This window comes from Cebus imitator, unplaced genomic scaffold (genome assembly GCF_001604975.1).
Source record: "Cebus imitator isolate Cc_AM_T3 unplaced genomic scaffold, Cebus_imitator-1.0 Scaffold340, whole genome shotgun sequence".
Lineage (NCBI taxonomy): Eukaryota > Metazoa > Chordata > Mammalia > Primates > Cebidae > Cebus > Cebus imitator.
The window spans coordinates 1,596,792-1,618,025 of record NW_016107655.1 but is presented as its reverse complement, the minus strand read 5'-3'; the positions used below and the strand labels follow the sequence as shown (position 1 = coordinate 1,618,025).

The 21,234-nt window shown below is 43.8% G+C and overlaps 1 protein-coding gene across 1 annotated transcript in view; it reads right to left on the bottom strand.

Annotated features, from left to right (window-relative positions):
- BFSP2 (beaded filament structural protein 2) overlaps positions 1-21,234 on the bottom strand; it is a 64,914-nt gene that overhangs the window by 12,524 nt on the left and 31,156 nt on the right. The window contains exons 2-4 of the mRNA XM_017505709.2: positions 14,738-14,820; positions 13,188-13,344; positions 11,662-11,823 (exon numbers count right to left, since the gene is read on the bottom strand). Of these exons, the coding sequence (XP_017361198.1) occupies positions 11,662-11,823; positions 13,188-13,344; positions 14,738-14,820 (402 nt within the window). The remainder of the gene's footprint in view (positions 1-11,661; positions 11,824-13,187; positions 13,345-14,737; positions 14,821-21,234) is intronic.

The following is a 21,234-nucleotide window of genomic DNA, read 5'->3' as shown; positions in this document are numbered from 1 at the left end:
CAGGATGGTCTCGATCTCTTGACCTCGTGATCCACCCGCCTCGGCCTCCCAAAGTGCTGGGATTACAGGCTTGAGCCACCGCGCCCAGCCTGTATTATGCATTTTTATCCAATGGCTTTTTAGATTTATGCTTTCTGGTTATTGTAATTCTATTTCTGTTTCCATTTCAATCCAGTGTCTCCAGATTTCTTCTCATAGTAGGTGTGTGATCTAGTCCCTGCGGATAGGAAGGTAGGACTGTGTTTTGTCGCCCAGTGCGGGTGTGTGATGAAATTCAAATGTGCTGATCCCTAGGCTTTTAAACTGCGCAGGAGCTGAGCTGCCCATGTTTGTATTCCAGCTGCGTAGGAGTGCAGTTACTTCTGGGACAGGAAAGCACATCAGCATTTTGAAACATAATAAAGATTTTCCAATTTCAAAAATTTCAAATTCATTTAGCATGTTGTTGCACATGAAGGATGTAAGAGGAGAAAAACAGTTTGTTCTGATTAAGTCATAATTAAGTATTTGAGGGCCTGACTCTTGAAGATACAAATGAGGACTGGGAAAGAGGAAAAGAACCATCTCCAAATCCAAGCCTGACCCACTTTGGTGATTCGCATGGCCATTTCTAAAAACACCCTTGGCAATGACCCAGAACTGAGAGAATTGCTACCTTGCAGTATGAGGGGAAGGTGAGTGTTAAGGAGGAGGGAGAGTGTGGAGAGAGAGTGATGATACTTCCTGGTCTTTGAAATTGTAAGTGCATTCTCAGCAGATCATGTATCAGGATAAGCTGTCTGCCTCATGTGTCTTCTGCCTTTTGCTGAGCAGTTGCTGTGCAGGTTTGAGCAAGTCACTTGAGCTCTCTGGTTTTTGCAACTGGTCATCAACATGAGCATTGTTCTACCACAGAATACAGGTACCTGCCTTGGCTCTTCAGCACTTTTCAGGTTTCATGAGATCATGCTAATCTCATGGTCTTGTTCACAGTCATGGAGAAAGGTAAGCGATGGTCCCATGGGAACACAGTGGTTCCCTATCTTGTTTCATAGAAGAATCCCACAAGGAGGGCACAGACCCTTGGTTTGAAAACCTTCCAACGGAAGTCTGGCATAACTTTTAGCCCCTCAGGACAAAGGCGTCTCCAACCTCACATTCCACGAGATGTCACTTATTTATTCTTAATAACTAAAATAAACCATCTGGGCATAGTGGCTCATATCTGTATTCCAAGCACTTTAGGAGGCCAAAGCAGGAGGATCACTTGAGACCAGTAGTTCAAGACCAGCCTGGGCAACATAGCGAGACCCCGTTTCTACAAAAAACTCTTTTTTAAAAAGCCCAATCAAGGTCCCCCCATTCATGTGGTCTGTCCAGTTCAAACTAGCAGTTTAGAGTGTTGATTCTGGAGTCAGAATGTATAATTTGAATCCCAGCGCTGCCACTTTCTCAGTGTGTGATTTTGGGCACACTACCTAACCTCCCTGTGCTTCAGTTTCCTCCTCTATAAAATGATAAATCATAATACCTATCTCATGTTAGGAAGATTAAATGATAACATACCTGTTGGGTGTTTAGAACCCTTGGTGGGTGCTTCATAAAAGCCTGGCTGGCTCTGCTTTTGTATCATATTTCACTCTGCCTTGTAGAAGAGTAGCCTTTCTACCCATTTCTTTTCTTTTTTTTTTTTTTTTTTTTGAGACAGAGTCTTGCTCTGTTGCCCAGGCTGGAGTGCAGTGCCACAATCTTGGCTCACTGCAACCCCCACCTTCTTGGTTCGAGAAATTCTCCTGCCTCAGCCTCTTGAGTAGCTGGGACCACCGGCATGTGCCACCATGGCTGGCTAATTTTTGTATTTTTAGTAGAGATGGGTTTTCACCATGCTGGGGCAGTATGGTCTTGAACTCCTGACCTCATGATCTGCCTGCCTCGGTCTCCCAAAGTGCTGGGATTACAGGTGTGAGCCACCGCACCCAGGCCCTTTCCACACATTTCTTGCCTTCTACCAGTATGCCAGCCAACATCCACAGTGGACTGTGGGTACCTTGTGTACAGGAACAACTTCTTACTTACCCCTCTGCCTGCTTTGGGGACCTAACATAGGTGTTGAGCACATACACCTAGAATGTGCTCAACAATATTTATTGAAGGTCTACAATGTGGGCCAGGCACATGCTAGGGACTAGGGAAGAAGAGGAGGATCTACCAGGAATACAATGAGATCAAATCTCCTTTTCATTAAGAGGATCAGCTATTGTTCTTATGACAGTTGTAAGTCATTTTGCAGTTATGTGGTGTCGTATGTTATTTAGCTAAGGATAGCTTTTGACAGGCAGCACACACTCCTGACCTTCCTCAGCCAGATGTAGGATTTATTTGGGAGAAGACTGGATGCCATCCAGTCTGCACTAGCGACATGGGCCCTCCTCAGTAAGGATTAAACAGAAACACACACCTCACTCCATGAAACTGCAACACTGGCAGAGGAGCTGGCCTGGCGAGGCTACGACAAGATTCTCTGGGAGTTTACACAAGAACTGCCTGACTGGTGGAGCTGCTGCATTTTGAGTGTAGGACCAATTCCCAGCCTCTGTTGGAGCTGCCAAACGAAACACAGAGGAGCCAATGGCTTTGTAACGTTGCTGTCCTTTTGGTAATAAGTAAGCCCATCCTCTTGATAAAAGCAGCTGAAGAGGCTCAGCAATGAGTCTAAAGAGAAAAATTAATTTTTCCACTATTTTATTTTGAGTCAACGTGGTCTCACTCTGTTGCCTAGGCTGGAGTACAGTGATAAGATCATAGCTCACTGCAGCCTCGACATCCTGAGTTCAAGCAATTCTCCTGCCTCAGCCTCCTGAGTAGCTAGAGCTACAGTTGTCTGCTTCCACACCTAATTTTTTAAAAAAAAATCTGTAGAGGTGGGGTCTTGTTATGTTGCCCAGGCTGGTTGCAAACTCCTGGCCTCAAGGGATCCTCTTGCCTCAGCCTTCCAAAGCACTGGGATTACAGGCATGAGCCACTGTGCCTGGCCAGTCCTTACACTTTTATGGGAAAGAGCTATTTAAAAATATCTAACATATGCTTTGAGATCAGCATAGTCAGGTAGCCTGGGACGAGCATTCTTTGAAGTCAGGGACTTCAGGAACCATAGTATCAAGTCAGGGCCTTGCACCTGGTTTGTCCTTGACAAATGGATTTTGAATGAATGAGTGAGTGGAGATTCCTTGGTAGAAGTTGTAAGAAAGAGGTTGCAATGTTGGGTAATCCCCTATGTAGGTACCCAGATATTGGTAGTTAACCAGTTGTGAGTTTAGACACACAGTATAAGGAGATAAGGGCCTGAGAGAGCCCTCTACAACGTCTGTGGGTTTTTGTTGTTGTTGTTGTGTTTTGAGACAGAGTCTCACTCTGTTGCCCAGGCTGGAGTGCAGTGGAGTGGTCTCGGCTCACTGCAATCCTCCGCCTCCCGGGTTCAAGTGATTCTCATGTCTCAGCCTCCCCAGTAGCTGGGATTACAGGCATGTGCCATCATACCAGGCTAATTTTTTGTATTTTTAGTAGAGATGCAGTTTTACCATGCTGGCCAGGCTGGTCTCGATCTTCTGACTTCAAGTGATCTGCCTGCCTTGGCTTCCCAAAGTGCTGGGATTACAGGAGTGAGCCACCACACCCAGTCTGTGTGTTGTCTTAACTAGAGAAAAGATTAGGCAAAGAGTAGGCAGTACCTATCTCAATGAGATAGTCTTTTTGTTTTTCCTTTTAAAATCTACTCTGATTCTCTCCATTCTCTTTGTAGCCACACCAACTGGTATATGCTACTGTGGCATACAACTACAATCAAAATGGGCAAAAGATATGATCTGCTAGTACACACAAAAGCAATTTGTGAGAAATCCATTTTTAACCCATAGTGTTGGTGAAGATATGGGGAAATGGACACTCTCAAATATTTCTGACAGAAATGTTAATTGTTATAATTTTTGTAGAAGGTAATTTGGGAATATTTATCAAAATTACCAATGTATACACTTTTGGGGCCAGCAATTCCATGTCTATAAGTTAATTTAATAGATACATTTCTATAATTGGAAATTATAGAAATAATTATATAATTACTATAAGAGGTATACCCTGTTAGTGACTAATCTCTTGTAATAGCAAAAAATTGGAAGCCACCCTCAATGCTCAGCAATAGGGAACAGGCTAAACAAATTCTGGGGCATCTGTTAGCTAGAAAAGAGGCTGACAACGTTTTCTGTGACTAGCTAGGCAGTAAACACTTCAGGCTTAGCAGGTCATATGGTCTCTGTTGCAACTTTTGAACTTTCCTAGTGTAGTGCAAATGTAGCCATAGACAATATGTAAATGAATGTGATGGTCACGTTCCAATAAAACTCTATTTGCAAAACAGGCAGTGGGTCAGATTTGGCTTGTGGGTCACAGTGTGCTGCTCCTGTGGTATAATATCATATATATATATATATATATTTTTTTTTTTTCCCTTGTATATGTGTAAAATGTTTCTGAAAGGACATACAAGAAAAGGAGAACACTGATTGACCCCCATAGAAAAAAATGATGGCTAGGACATGGGTTGGATAGTACTTTTCACTGTATATCATTTTGCATGTTTTGAATTTTGAACTAAGTGAATGTATTATCTACTATACAGTTGAAATAAAATAAAAGTAAATTGAAAAAGACATAAAAGCAAACTGGGGCCCTTTTGTGAAGTTCTCTGTGAGATACAGAGATATGAAGATGCTTGGGGATCCCCGTTCAGGGTTTGCCTCGAGCACACTGGGCTACAGCCATGGCTTATTTCACTGAAGAGCCCTCAGGGAGTTCAGCCAGCTCATCAGCACACAGGAGCCTCTAGACTGCAGATGCTGTCAGGGGTCCTGCTTTTGTTGTTCTCCTGGAAAGGAACTTTCCTAGGTGGTTAACGCGGCAATATTGCAACAGGTCATCTTGTAGTCTAGAGTCAGAGTGGCAGTGCCCATTTTAATCTAGCTTTATATATCTTAGAAAATACTGGCTTTTGTTGGTAAAAGCAAGGAAAGAAAAGGTATAGACAGGGTAGCCTGTATAAAATATCTGTGTTTACAGGGAAAATTATTGTTTGTAAGTATGGATGACATGGAGACATGCTATTCAAGGTTTCTACTCTCCTCGTGGGTAAATCTAGACCTGTGCTGTCCAATAGATTAGTCACTAGTCATCTGTAGCTACTTAAATAAAAATTAAATATAATTAAAAATTAGTTCCTCAGCCTTATTATTTTTGAGAAGGAGTCTTGCTCTGTTGTCCAGGCTGGAGTGCAGTGGTGCAATCATAGCTCACTGCAACCTCGGCCTCCTAGGCTCAGGTGATCCTCCTGTGTCAGCTTCCCAAGTCACTCCCATGGGACTACAGGCACATGTCACCACACCTGGCTAATTATTGTATTTTTGTGGAGACAGGGTTTTGCCGTGTCTTTTAGGCTGGTCTCGAACTCCTGGGCTCAAGTGATCTGCCCACCTTGACCTCCCAAAATGCTGGGAATATAGGCATGAACCACTGCACCTGTATAACCCCTTGTGGCCAGCAGCTACCATACTGGATTGCTGCGTGGATTATAGAATATGCCAATCATTGCGGTATTTCTGTTAGATGGCTCTGCTTTAAATGATCTTGAATGTTTCTTTTGGCTCTAAGACTATCAACATCCAGAAACCTCACAATTCGTTTCCGTCTATTCACTTCTCTTCATTCTTAATAGTTTGCACAGTCTGTCATCCTGACTGTTGAAGGCAAGATGGTTACAGCTCAGATAAAGTTCCTGACCGCAGATGCCTCAAACTGACCTGAGGCAAGTGCAAACTTACTGTCGGAGCAGATAGCATGGGAGCAATCCATTTGTTATAGAGTTCCTGGCCCTGGGGACCATTAACACAGACTGAGTTCTCTCACATCCGGGAAACCACCAGCTTGTTCTGGTGATTGATTAAGCCTTTGGGTATTGTATACCTCATCCAGTTGCAGTGGGCAAGGGATGGAGAAAAGAGGCCTCTAGGAATGAGTGTGTGGAGTCAGCTTTAGGCAAATGGAAATTAAATGGAAGTAGCATCTCAGGAAGAAGGCTAAGAAGGCGAAACAGAGCTTGCATTGCAGGAGGCAGACTTCAGATGAGGCTTAGGATGAGGGAACAAAGATGTGTCAGTGCCCTGGCTGAGAAATTGGACAAGAAAGACGGGACCTGTGCTTCCCTGGAGGAGATGGGCTGAAGGCAGAGCTATTTGCCTGGCAGAGGAGGTGAGATGGCAGGGGTTTGGGGAGGGGCACAGTTTTAGTTCTCTGCCCAATGCTGAGGGACCGAGTGTGGTAGGCAGAATTCTAAGATGGCCTCCATGATCTCCGTTCTCTGGTATTACGCCCAATGATTAGATTATGTTAGATGAGAAGGATGAAGAGATTTTGAATATGTAATTATGATTGACACTGGTGATGCCATGTCAACAAACCTATTGCACCTCCAGTCCTATAAAAGTCTAGCACATACAATTTGAATTGATCAGTTAAATTTGAATTGATCAAAAGAGGAGTATCCAAGCGGGCCTGACTTAATCAGATTAAAGGCTTAAAATAGTAATGCTTTTCTGTTGGCCCCGAAGGAGCAAGCAGTCATGTTATAAATGGCCTCTAGGAGTCGGGGGCCTCAATCCTACGTCTGCAAGGAATTGAACCCTGCAAAGAACCCGAATAAACTCTGAAGATAAGAAGGCAGCCCTGGTGGGTACCTTGACTACAGCTTTGTGAGACCCTGTGGTGATGCCATGTCAACAAACCTATTGCGCCACCAGTCCTAAAAAAGTCTAGCACATCCAATTATGTGCAGTGCATAGCATTTGTTAATAATAGTGAATGTTACTGGTTTATGTATTTACTATATCTATACTTTTTATCATTAGTGTACTCCTTCTACTTATTTTTTTTTTGAGATGGAGTTTTGCTCTTGTTGCCCAGGCTGGAGTGTAATGGCACGGCCTCAGCTCACTGCAACCTCCACCTCTTGGGTTCAGGCGATTCTCCTGTCTTAACATCCTGAGTAGCTGGGATTACAGGCATGTACCACCAGGCCCAGCTAATTTTGTATTTTTAGTAGAGAGGGGTTTCTCCATGTTGGTCAGGCTGGTCTCGAAATCTCAACCTCAGGTAATCTGCCTGCCTTGGCCTCCCAAAGTGCTGGGATTACAGGGGTGAGCTACACCATGCCCAGCCTCCCTTCTACTTATTTATTTATTTATTTTTGAGATGGAGTTTCGCTCTTGTTACCCAGGCTGGAGTGCAATGGCGTGATCTCTACTTATTAAAAAAGAAAATAAAGTTTACTATAAAACAGCCTCAGGCAGGTCCTTCAGGAGGAATTCCAGAGAAGGGCATTGTCACAGGAGCTGAAGGCTCCTGCATGTTACTGCCCCTGAAGACCTTTCAGTGGGAGAAGATGTGGAGGTAGAGGACAGTGATATTGATGATCCTGACCCTGTGTAGGCCTAGGCTCACGTGTACATATGTGTATTAGTTTTTAACAAAAAAGTTAAAAAAGTTAAAAAAACCCTCTTGAAAATAGAAAAAAAGGCTTATAGAATAAGGGTAAAAGAAAGAATATTTTTGGACAGCTGTATAACATGTTTGCATTTTAAGTCAAGTGTTATAATGACTCAAAAAGTTGGAGTTGGGGGCTCCATGCCCCTTCTCACTTACCTTGCCTTAAGCATCTCTTCCATTTGGCTGCTCCTGAATTGTATCCTTTATAATAAGCTGGCAAAAATAGTTTCCCTGAGTTCTGGGTGCTGTTCTAGCAAACTATCTACTTATCCCTCTGCAGAGGAGGTTGTGGGAACCCCTCATTTATAGCCAGTTTATCAGAAGTATGGGAGGGCCAGACGTGTCATCTGAAGTAAGGGCAGTTTTATGGGACGGAGCTCTTAACCTGTGGGATCTGATGCTAACTCCAGGTAGGTAGTGTCAGGATTGAATTGAATTACAGGACACCCAGTTGGCGTTTTAGAGCTGCTTGGAGAAGAAGAAACCTACGTATTTGGTGTCAGAAGCATTTTGTGAGAGTATAGAGGACAAAAAGGATTTTTTAAAAGAGATGGGGTCTCACCATATTGCCCAGGCTGAAATACAGTGGCTATTCATAGGTATGATCATAGTGTACTGCTGCTTTAAACTCTTGGCTGCAAGCAATCCTCCTGCCTTGACCTTCTGAATAGCTAGGACTACAGGCACATGCCACAGTGCCCAACTTAGAAAGAAAAGTTGTTTTATTTTATATGACTAATCAGGAGGTCTGGAGCATGGGCATGTTGTCTGAGGTTCCTGGAGCATCCCCGAATACCCTGCATTGGGTAACCACAACAAATAGACAAGGAAGAGCCAGATTTTAAGACCCTCCAGAAATTCTCTGGACCAATCTGATTCATAATCACTGAATCATGTAACTTCAGAAGCTCCAAAAATTGGACCACGAGGTTCCTGACATTCATAACACCACAGCTGGAAAGAATACGATGACCGCAGTGACCTTAGCCAGAACCTCTTAATACGTTTTCTTATGTCTCTATTTTATTAAACTTTGAATGACTGAAAAAATAAGCAGAATGGGCAGGTAAGTTCTAGCAGATGCTGATGGCACCACCTTTGTCCCTTAGGCATCCACAGTTTAGTGCTCTCTTGTTCCCACTGCCAGATTCTGCATCTTTTTGCCTGCGAGTTTCTCTGAAGCCTTTGGAAGGTCACTCTGACAGCAGATGGTGGAGACTGTTGGGAGATGGTATTAACATCTCAGCTCCCTCGCCTTTCCCCTCTCCTGTGTTCTGTACCATTTCTCACAGTTCTTCCTGGTTTACACGTCAGTCTCCCACAGTGGTAACTGGTTTGATTACGCATTCCTTGTTGGTTCCTTCTCTGCTTCTCCTTTTCTGATATTTTGTAGGTTTTTAACTCCCCAACTTCCAAGTAAACTACCTTAATTCCAATATTTTTTTATTCTGCTTCTGAAGGAACCTACACTATGATATAAATTAAACATGTTAATTAATTTTCTGCCTCTCTGGTCTGAAAGGTAATTAGATGCATGCTTGCATTTCCTTTACAAAAGCTTTTGAAAGCTGTGTGTGCTAAGCCATTTCACATTTATGCTTTGCCGCCAAGAAACCAACAAGAGATGCTCAGGATGGGCAAATGTCAGCCCCTGAGGGCACAACTGCAACTGACAAAACTATTTATTTGAAGAATTCTGGCTGTCAGTTCAGATCTCTGTTGATGATCAGAGGAATTCACTCATTCTGCAAATATTTTCTGAGCTCTGCCTCTCTGCAAGAGGCCCAGGCAGCATTGGCCAAGCTAAAACAAATACTGTCTGTTTTCTCTGAGATGTAGCTTTCAGATTACTCTATTAAAAAACACTAATGAATCTGTTCAGAATTAATGTTTGAGTTACTGTTGGGCTAGCGATGACTCTCCAAGGGATGAGGAGTAGATAATAATGACCTTTTTTTTTCTTTTTCAAACTATGAAGGATTTATTTCTGATAATTATAATGGCCTGTCCTTTCCCAAAGAAACAGTCACCACAGTGTTGTGCACACCCCAGGAGGGCTGGAACAGAAGCAAAGTTTGCAAACTGCTGGGCCTCTGAGGTTTAGCTTTGGGAGCAGAGCCAGGGGAGAGACGATGCAGCCCAATGCAGAGAAAAGGTCCCTGGACCAAGAACAGGAGAGATGAACTATGAAGCTCTCAACCAGTAGTGTGACCTTGGGAAGTCACCTACACTCGCTGGATCTCAGTTTCCTCACCTCTCAAATTAGGGAATGGGATCAGATGGTCTCTAGGACCATTAATTGTCTGTGGTTTTTCATGAGTCTGTTAAAAAAGGTAATGGACCAAAGTCAAATCTATGGCTTCACTCTATCTCTGTGTTGCTCTACTTCTCATCAGGTTGGATGTGGTGAGGGGAAGTCATTTTTTTGAATTACTAGGCACTATTTGCCATCAAAAGTGTTTATAGTGACCTGGCTCACTCAAGGATTGGTGATTAGAAAGAAAAGTAGCTATTGGAAGGGGGTAAGGGTTGGATAAATGGGTGATTGAAAGGGTGTTTTCTAGGCTGGAGAACATTTGGGGGATCCAGAACTGATGAAGACTCAGCTGGGAAGGTTCCTTTTGCTACTTGGGGGACTGAGTGAGTATGGTGGGAAAAAGGACAGAAAAGGCCCTCCTATTTTTCTTTTCATAGCTTTTTATAATTCTCATGGTTCTCAAATCTGGCTGCATATTAGAATCGTCCAGAGAGCTTGAAAAGTCACAAAGTCCCTCTCCTCTTTCTGATTTAATTGGTCTGGGATGCTGATTTTTGAAAATGCTCTGAAATAATTCTGCTGCGTAGCCAGGCTCAAGGACCACTAAATGGTAACCAAGAGCTCAGAAACAGCCTTTTTGCCTTTGCTCAGACATCTACCTGATTTTCTCTACTTTTTCACATTTTCCTTCCTCTTCAATTTTCATCCTCTGTATCGAAATTACAAAGTCAGAAACGGGTGAAAGATGGAGAAGGGAAGAACAAACGCTATGCATCCTGTTTTCTGGTTAATTCCTACATTATTTATGAGGTTTAATAAAAGTTGTTTTTCTTCCATGAATATAATTTATACTATTTAACAAAAACTTGATAAATAACAACAAAAAAAAGGAAAAACATATCAAAGCATCAGACTAGTCCATTACTTAAAGGCAATGACTGCTAATCCCATTTTAGTCTTTTCTTTATAAATGTTTTTCTCAATGCCTAGTTTCTTTGTTTGAATTTGCTTTACCCTACTGTATATACCAGGAACTGGCAAACTGCAGCCCATAGGCCAAATCCAGCTTGCCTTTTATTTTTATAAATAAAGTTTTATTGGAACACAGCTATGCTCATTTGCTACCTATTGGCTACAGCTGTTTTCACACCACAGTGGCAGAGCTGAGGAGTTGCAACAGAGACCATCTGGCCCATGAAAACTGAAATATTTACTATCTGGTCCTTTATAGAAAACATTTTTTGGGCTCTGGCATATACCATTCTGTACTCTCATTTTCTTCTCATTTTACCTTATATCACGAGCATGTTCCTATTTTGTAAATGCTTCATAAACATTAATTCTAATAATTGCCTCATATTTTACTGCACATAGTTAGGTTGTGGCTTAGACTTTCTTCTATTAGTAAACGTGTATTTTTTTCACTCCTATAATGCTTCAGTGAGTATATTTGGACATAGATGATTTGTTTTTTCAATTATTCTTTTAGGATTGTATTTAGGTTATTCAGCTGGTAGCTAGGGGCATTTTAACACTCTTGGTACATATTACTAAATTTCTTATGCAACAGCAGTGCACTAGTTTGTGCTTGTCAGTAATACAGTAGAGAACCTACTTCTCCACATACTTGCCAGCATTATGACCATGTTAAACATTTTCTAGTTTTAGATACATAAACAAAAAAGCTGTTATTTTAATTTTCATTTCTTCTATGTCTAATGCGGTTTAACTTGTTACTAAACCATTGTATTTCTTCATCTGCATGTTGATTGGTTTCCAGCTCAGCTTGGCCTCCTGCATAGGGCAGAGTGGAGGATGCTGGTCCTGCCTCTCACCTTAGCTTGGAGCAGGGCTCCTGCCTCCACCCGGTTCTTTTCAACATCTCTCTCCCACTGAATTCTGATCGTCTCAAGGATGTCGTCCAGACCAGTGCCGATGGGAACATCCACTTGTTCCAGCTCACACCCTGCCAATTGTTTGTGCAGCACCTTCACATCCTGAAAACGACAATACACATCTTAGGTGAGTTACAGAGGGCAATAAATGGCATAGAATTCTAGCCAGCAGAAGACCAGCTCTGTGTGTAATTCTTTTCTTATTCTGCAACTGCCAGACACAGGCTTCACAGAGACTGGGAAAGTCTCTGATCTTCTTCCTAGCATAAGTAAAATTTCTCAATTTCTCTTTTCCCAAGGATGCCTGCCTGCTTGCCTTCCTTCCTTCCTTTCTTTCTCTCTCTCTCTCTCTCTCTTTTTCTTTCTTTTGAGGCAGGGTCTCACTTTGTCGCCCAGGCTGGAGTGCAGTGGCATGATCTCAGCGCACTGCAACCTCCACCTCTTGGGCTCAAGCAATCTTCCCACCTCAGCCTCCTGAGCAGCTGAGACTCCAGGCACATGCCACCACACCCAGCTAGTTTTTATATTTTTAGTGGAGATGGGGTTTCGCCATGTTGCCCAGGCTGGTCTTGAACTCCTTGACCTCTCATAGTGCTGGGATTACAGGCACAAGCCACCATGCCTGGCACCAAGGATGCATTTATTAGGTTGGTCTCCACAAGCCCCAGCCCAAAGCAGAAATCGAAATAAATAAATTAAAAAAACGAAAACAAAGTAAGCAACAACAGCAAAGTGAATTTAATCATAAAGTCAGACAAGGCTGAAAGAGACTTAAAGATAACTTTGGCATCTCTAAAGGGTTACTGTTGGAGAGTTGTCTTAAGTCACTGAGCTAAGAACAAGAAGAAGTGGGTTTACAGTTGCTAGTTAGCTTAAGTTGGACCCAAGAAAGAACTTCCCAATGTGAGCATTGTTTTGACTCAACTCGAAGCAGCCTAAATCTCAAATCAGACAGTAATATGTGTGAGGTGTTTAGAATCACTGAAGTCATACAGGGAACTAGACCCTATAACTATTGGAGGTCCCCACCAGTTCTGTCACTCAATGATCTGACCTAATTTTGTTAATGAGTAGACATAAACCACAGCTTGGATCTACCCCCAGAGTTATTTTGTTTGTATAATACAGTGTTGAAAAAAACCAAACAAACAAAACCTGACATAGAATGCATTGAGGAGGGGTTGCTCCCTCTAATTTAACCCAAGTTCTCCCATTTGCTAGTGCCAAGGCCAGCTGCCTTCCCGTTTCTGTACCACACTGCTTCCCAAAGCTATTTGAGTTTGAGACTGCAGGGGCAACCGGACCCACTACAAGGATCTGAGAGTATTTTACAGGTATGTTCCCTGCAGTCCTGGGCACACACTGTGGAGTCAGAGAGGAGCCACCATGGCCTTGTCCGGAAGCACAGGCAGACAGATGTGTGCCTCTGGTCTTGTGGCCAACCCAGCAACCCAGCCCCCACCTACCTCTTCGTAGTTTCTTGACAGAGAGTCAAGTTCGTCTTTCAGACTTTCTATTTGACTCTCCAGATCCATTTTTGTCAAATTAGCTTCATCAATGACTTTATACAGAGAGTTAATTTCCTCTTCTGCCGCTTTTCGAAATGGCAGCTCATTTTCATATCTGCAGATAAACAAACTTAATCAGTATAACTGGTAGTCCAAAAGAAAAAGAATCAGATTGTAAATGTTAGCAACAGGCCAATTATGTGATAGTTAGACAATGAATGGCAAAAGTCACTGTTTCAATAGCTTTGAGGGCACTGTTAGTATAATTGTCACACACTGATTTATTAGAATGAAGGCAATGCAGCCAACTTCTGATAACCTGGCGTCATAGGCTACCAGCCTCATGGGAGTGTTGAAACACAGAGCTCCAGGGAAAACTCAGGAGTTCGGATCCAGGTTAGGGGATGCGGCATCTTCATCGCTATCCTGAATTATCCTCCTTTTCAACCAAGGATCCTTTAACAAACTTTACTGACAACCTGCTAAGCATCAGGCTGGGGACCCCAAAATAAGAAATATGGTTTCTGTCTCCACAGCGCCCATGTTAAAAGGGTGCATCTCCAGGACACTGGCTGCAAACCCAGATGCCTTCAGGGACTGAGTAGGAGGTGTAGCTGAGCATGGTTCTCAAGCCCGGATGCACATTAAGTCACCTGATGAGCTTTAAAACTGCCGAAGCCTGGACCCCGCCCACGGGGACTCCACATGGCTTGTGCACTGCACTGACTTTTTTTTTTTTTTTTTTTTTTTTTTTTTTGATGGAGTCTCGCTCTGTTGCCAGGCTGGAGCGCAGTGGTGCAATCTCAGCTCACTGCAACCTCCACCTCCTGGGTTCAAACAATTCTCTGCCTCAGCCTCCTGAGCAGCTGAGATTACAGGCACCTGCCACCATGCTTGGCTAATTTTTGTATTTTTAGTAGAGATGGGGTTTCACCATCTTGCCCAGACTGGTCTTGAAGTCCTGACCTAGTGATCCACCCGCCTCAGCCTCCCAAAGTTCTGGGATTACAGGCGTGAGCCATCATGCCTGGCCTGCACTGACATTTTTAAGTGCCCAGGTAATTCTGATATGCAGCCAGGATTGAGAATCATTCCTCTGAACTAGTAGTTCTCAAAGTATTTGAGTCCCAGGACCAACATGATCAGCATCCCTGGGAACTTGTTGGGAATATAAATTTGGGGTCCTACTCCAGACCTATTGAATCAGAAATCCAACAGGGTGGGGCACAGCAATCTGTGTTTTCTATATGGCCGCTGGGTGATTCTGATGCATGCCAGAGTTTGAAAACCCCTGCTCTAAACCAACTGACACTGGGCAACATCTTTGAGCCCTTAATGCCTAGTTTGCGTCTACAAGGAGGGACATGAGCCGGATAATCATGGCTGTTATCCTGCCCAGCCTCCCCTGGGGTAGGAGGTGAACGATGCAGGCTCCAGAACAGCATTATCCACACTGCCCAGGAGTGTGGGGGTGTGAAGGGACTGTCCCCTTTGCTGTAAAGCATTACCTCTCTTTAAAGTCATCTGCTCCCGCCTGGATAGTTTCTGTCTGCAGCATGAGCCGGGCATTTTCCAAGACTGCCTCGCCCACCTAGAGCCATCACACACACCAAAGGAGACAAGGTCACTGGGAGCATCAAGGTTACTTACCACTATGACTTGTGTTAGGCACAGACACTCTGGGGGAACTCAGAGAACCTTTTTATAGCAAATATTTGTGGAATTAAGCTGTCCCTCTCTTTGGTACAATGGTCAGGAGGGGATATAAATAATAAGGCACAAAATCTAGATATCTTCTAAGAGTTTTTAGAGTGGGATTTTTGGAAGAAAAAGACCATTCAAAGGCAGATTTGTTCACAGCCTCTGTCATAGTGATGAGCTTTCATCTCTCCAGGGCAGAGTCTGGCTCCTTAGGTGAAGTTTCACTGGCTTTGACTAACAGCTCTTAAAATTTCTGGCCATGGATACCTTTGGAAAACTGGTGAAAGCTCTAGATGAGTGCTGCCCAGCAGAGCTTCCTGTGGTGGTGGAAATGCTGTGTGTCTGCACTGTCCCGCATGGTGGCCACATGTGGCTACTGGATACCCAATGTGGTAAGGGTGACCGAGAGACTGAAAACTTCATTTTATTTATATTAAATTTAAATAGCCATAACGTGTGGCTAGTGGCCACTGTATTGGGCAGTGTGGCTCTAGAGTTTCATCTCTCCCAAAACATACACGTGAACATAGATATTGTGCATATAGTTTAGGAGTTTCACAGAGTCTTGAAGAGTGGTTTTTCAAACTTGATTCTCCAAGCCTCTCAGGATCTCCCACAGGTAAGGATTGGGGTGGGGGGGCTGTGTGTCCTCGCTTCAACCTGAGAAATTCCTTTACACACACACACACACACACACACACACACACACACACACACACACACACACGGTAGGCTGAAGGCTTTGACAGGGGGAGCCCACAGGGTGAAGCCAAGTCCCAGCTATGGGAGAAGGAAATAACTGAGCTCTCCCCTTGCTCCAGAGTGACTGTCTTATTTTGTTCCATTTCATTGAATTTCTTTCTTTCTTTCTTTTTTTTTTTTTGAGGCAGAGTCTTGCTTTGTTGCCCAGGAAGGAGTGCAGTGGTACAGTATCTGCTCATTGCAACCTACATCTCTGGGATTCAAGTGATTCTTGTGCCTCAACCTCCTGAGTAGCTGGGATTACCAGGCATGTGCCACTGCACCTGACTAATTTTTGTATTTTTAGTAGAGACGGGGTTTCACCATGTTGGCCAGGCTGGTCTCGAACTCCTGACCTCAACTAATCCACCCACCTCGGCCTCCCAGAGTGCTGGGATTACAGGTGTGAGCCACTATGCCCAGCCATTTTCATTGAATTTCCCACTAGCAAAGCTAATCTTTTCTGTTCCAGCCTGGCCCTGGGGCATGCTGGGAAGCAGGCAAACTAGGGTTTCTCCCTTTCCCAGTTCTTATCTCACTCCTGTCTCTTACCTCTGGTGCCTGGAGTTCTCCTTCTGGTTAATAACAAACTTGCAACTCATTCACATTTAAGTATCAAAGGACTAATAATGTCTTAAAACTGTGATTTATATCCCTTGTTTAAAGTAAGAATCCCCACTCTCCAAAATTAAAGCATATATACACATACGGTTGTCCCTTGGTATCTGTGGGGGCTTGGTTCCAGTCCCCCACAGATGCTCAAGTCCCTTATATAAAATGATGTAGTATTTGCATATAATCTACACATATCCTTTCATATACTTTAAATCTTGTCGAGATTACTTATGATACCCAATACGATGGAAATGCTATGTACATAGTTATTGACTGTGTTGCTCAGAAAATGAAGACAATAAAAAAACCCACATGTTCAGTGTAAATGCAATCATCTATTTTTTTTTTTTTTAAATATCTTGATCCACAGTTGGTTGAATCCACAGATGTGGAAACCATGGATGTGAAGGACCGAGTGTACTTTGTACCAGTGGTTCTCAAAGTGTGGGCCCTGGACCAGCCACAGTAGCGTCACCTGGGAACTTGTAAGAAATGCACATTTCAGCCTCTGTTTCAGTTGGACCTATCAGAATCTCTGGAGGTGGGTTCCCACAATTTGTGTCTCAGCAAGCTTTCTGGGGGCTTACAATGCATACTGAACCTTGAGAACCCAGGCTTCACATGGCCCTGCCCCCCAGGCCTGCTCAGGCTATGTCCCTGCTGCACCTGAAATCCCTCTGTGCCTGTGCACCTGCTGCCTCCATTGAGAACAATTTCTTTCACTACCTCCCACCCCTTAGCCCTCACTGTCTAAGAAATCCTGCTCCACTTTAATGCTAATTTCAAACATGGCTCCCCCCACAGAGCTTTTTCTATTTATTCACTCATTCATTCTTGCCTTCATTTCTTCAGCACCTAATGACTGTTTATGCCAGGTTCTGTCCTGGTTGTTGAGAAGCCAGCAGCTATTGTAGGAGATGAGGTTAAGAAGCCCAGATCATGGAGGGAAGGCCTTGGACACAATGGAAAGGAGTTGAGATTTACTGGGAAGCCTTTGAAAGGGCTTGAGCAGGGTACGGAGGTGACCTGTGCACTAAGTGGACCCTCTGACTACAGTGGAAAGGGAGGATTGTAGGAGGCAGAGAGGATGCCAGAGGACCAGCCCAGAGGCTCTTGCAGTGGTCCAGGGAGCCCATCTTATTAATGATGGTGGCCTTGACAAATGATGTGATTGTAGGGTAGGTGAAGAAAGGCGGACTGGTTTAAGATGCATTTAGGGGATGGAACAGTCGGTTCTTGGTGACGTAGTTGTGGGGAGATTGAGGGAAGACAATCAGGGGTGACCCCGTGGTTTCAGCCTGTGCTGTAGAGAGCATGGTGGGGCCTTTGCTGATTCTCTTCGCCCCTTCTTGGCTGGCTCCTGCATCTGAGTCACAGCCCACCCTTGTGGCACATCATCCCTCTCTTACCAAATTTAGTATAAACACTTTGTAGACAATGACAGTATTTTCTTAATTCTGGAACCTGGCTCCTCCATTCACCAACATGGGCCAGTTACTTGGAGTAAGTAACTCTAAGATTTGGTTTCTTCCCCCATAAAAAGGAGATAATAATACTCCCTTCCTCCTGGGAGAATTAAATGAGCCAAGGTATATGAGACTCAATGTATGTGCAACTCAGCAGACTGCCTGGCACAGAGTAAGTACTGCATGACTGGTAGCCATTATCATCATTGTTATTTGTCTTTGTACAAAGCAGTTGTTCAATGAATGTCGAATGAATTTGACGGGTTTGTGCAGTCTGGCACTGATCCTGCTTTACTTTTCTGAATGTACAGGCAGTTGAATGAAGACTTCCATCTAGTGGCTTGATATATATGTATAAAATGTTTTTCTTTGTTTTTCCTGTCCATAGTCATTTGAAAAGCCCTAGTCATTTGTACTAAGGTGATGAGGACTTTATCCCTTTCTATAATACTACTCCTGTTTTCATTGTGGATGTAGTTATTAAAATAAATGAGCTGGTGGTTGTGGATGAGAGATTTGACCATCATTGTGTTAAAGAAAAGGCAAAGACAAGCAGCATTTTAAAAAAGGTTATCATTTGGGTCCAAGGGTACAATTAATGGTTTGTTTGGAGTTAAAGATATTGGCATCCTGGCAGCTAGAGCTGCAGGCATGGGGAGGAGGTGGGCAAGACTGGGCTCCTGGGAAATTAAACTCAGCTGGTGTAATGGCAAGATGCAAGATTCCCTTGGAAACCCTTCCCACATTTATTTGACTTTCAAGTTTAGCATGGATGACAGCATAACTTGCTCCTAGCAAAAAAGGAATGAGAAATAATTTTCAGTCCCTAGCACCCCAGTGATACTGCTCTTAAAAACAAGGCAAAGACCACCGCGTTATCAAGCCCGACAGATGCTTCTCTGCGCTCACCTTGACCTGCCGGTTGCATTTGTCACAGATGTACTTTCTTCTCTCGGCTTCCATGATGCCATGGAAACCGAGACACTCTCTCTGCACTTCCTCCTACTTCATTGACCATTCTTTCTCATTATTCTCTGCTGCACCAGATTTTTTTTTTCTTATCTGACCTCTAAATGTTAAAGTTTTTCAGGATTGGGTCTTGGTGCTTCTTTCTTTTAATCACTAAGTGGTCTGATCTATCTACATAGATTTAAATGCCATTGTATGTGCTAATGACTTTCATATTTAAATGTCTATCTCAGAACTTTCTGCTCAGCTCCAGACTTGCATACTCACCCTCTCTTTGAGGTCTTCACTTTGCTGTTTCTCAGACATCTCAAACTTAACATGTCCCGAAATGAAAATCTAGATAATCTTGACTGGGCCCAGTGGCTCATGCCCATAATCACAGCACTTTGGGGGGCTGAGGAGGGGTGGATCACCTGAGGTCAATAGTTCGAGACCAGCCTGGCCAACATGGTGAAACCCTGCCTCTACTAAAAATACAAAAAATTAGCCAGGTGTGGTGGCCAGCGCCTGTAATCCCAGCTACTCAGGAGGCTGAGGCAGAAGAATCACTTGAACCTAGGAGGTGGAGATTGCAGTGAGCTGAGATTGTGCCATTGCACTGCAGCCTGGGCGACAAGAGCGAAACTCCAGCAAATAAATAAATAAATAAATAAATAGAAAAGAAAAGAAAATCTGGATGATTCCCCCTCAAATCTCCCCTTTCCCCACCGCCCCTTGATCCTGTTCATCTCAGTAAACAACCCCAAGGTCTATCCAGAAACCAAGGGGTCATCTTGATCTCTCTTTCTGTCGTCTCCCACATCTCATTTATCAGTGAGTCTAGTCAATTCTACCCCCGCAGTGTATCTCAAATCCATTCACTTCTCTACCGCTCTTGACATCACCCTGGTGAAAGTCACCATCATGCTCTCCTGTCCCATTGCAATATCCTTCCCACTCTCTGATCTGTTCCTCCCTTGCCAATGCATTCTACATCTTGCTTCCCAAGTGGGCTTCTTAGACTCTTAGAATCATATCATATCACTCCGATTAAACTAAATTAAAACTTTTAGAGGGGCTGAGTGTGGTGGCTCACATCTGTAATCCCGGCACTTTGGGAGGACAAGGTGGGTGGATTGCCTGAGCCCAGGAATTTGAGACCAGCCTGGGCAACATGGCAAAACCTTGTCTTTTCAAAAAAAAATGTTAACACAGCTTTATCTATTTGTCGGGTATATGTTCCTTTGGAAAGTTCTAAATGCATTTGGTTATTGCTTTCAAAAAAAAAAAAAAATACAGAATTTATCTAGGTGTCATGATGTGCTCCCATAGTCCCAGTTACTTGGGAGGCTGAGGTGGAAGGATCTCTTGAGCCCAGCAGGTCAATGCTGCACTGAGCTATGATTGTACCACGGCACTCCAGTCTGAGAGACAGAGCGAAAGCGAAAGCCTGTTTCAAAACAACACAAAAAACAAAAAACTCTTTAGAGGTGTCTTTTAGAGTAAAACCCAGTCTTCTGAAGTGGCCTTCAAGGCCCTGCATGCTTGTCGCTCTTCCGTTGCTCCCAGGCTCCAGTCATGCAGGTCTTGGCCTTTCTGGACCGTACCAGTCCCTCTCCTGCTCGAGGCCCTAGCACTTGCTGACTCCTCTGTCCACTCCTCCCTCTTCTTTGCATGAACAGCTTCCTTATCCTGGTCACCTTACTGGGAGTAGAGCTTCCCTTTACTCTGTCCCTTTCTGCATTGTTAGTTTTCTTTAAAACAACACAGCTAGTATCATCAGTTTTATGGTTTTACAATTATTTTCTCTGTATGCTCCACTAGAATATAACCTCCTTGAGGTCAGGCACTGCCTTTCTGTCCTGTTTGTTGTTCCATCCCTAGCACAGTGTCTGGTACAGCAGGTATCGGTTGAATTAATGAGCCAAGCAGTAGTGCTGCCTCTTTATCGAAAACCCAAGCAGGGAGGACCCAGTGCCTACCCTCAGGGAACAGCCAGGTTCTTACCTAACTCCAACCTGAGAATTACCTTAAACACCTCTCTCTTCCTCATCTCCCAAGTCAAAGACCATCAATTCACCACATAGATGCACCCAAATCCATTCCCATTCCATTATCCGGCTTCCCTCAAGTCCTAATCATCTCTTTTCTGGTTTAACCTGATACCTGAGGACAAAAAAATAAGAAGCCCAAGCACTGTGAGTTAAGTAAGATTGCAGCTGAGGCTGGGCATGGTGGCTCACACCTGTAATCCCAGCATTTTGGGAGGCTGAGGTGGGCATATCACCTGAGGTCAGGAGTTCGAGACCAGCCTGGCCGACATGGTGAAACCCAACCTCTACTAAAAATACAAAAATTAGCCAGGCGTGGTGGCAGGAGCCTGTAATCCCAGCTACTCGGGAGGCTGAGGCAGGAGAATTGCTTGAACCGGGGAGGCAGAGGTTGCAGTGAACTGAGATTGCACTATTGGACTTAGGTCTGAGTGACAAGAACAAAACTCTTTTTTAAAAAAAAAAAAAAAAAAAGAAGTGGAA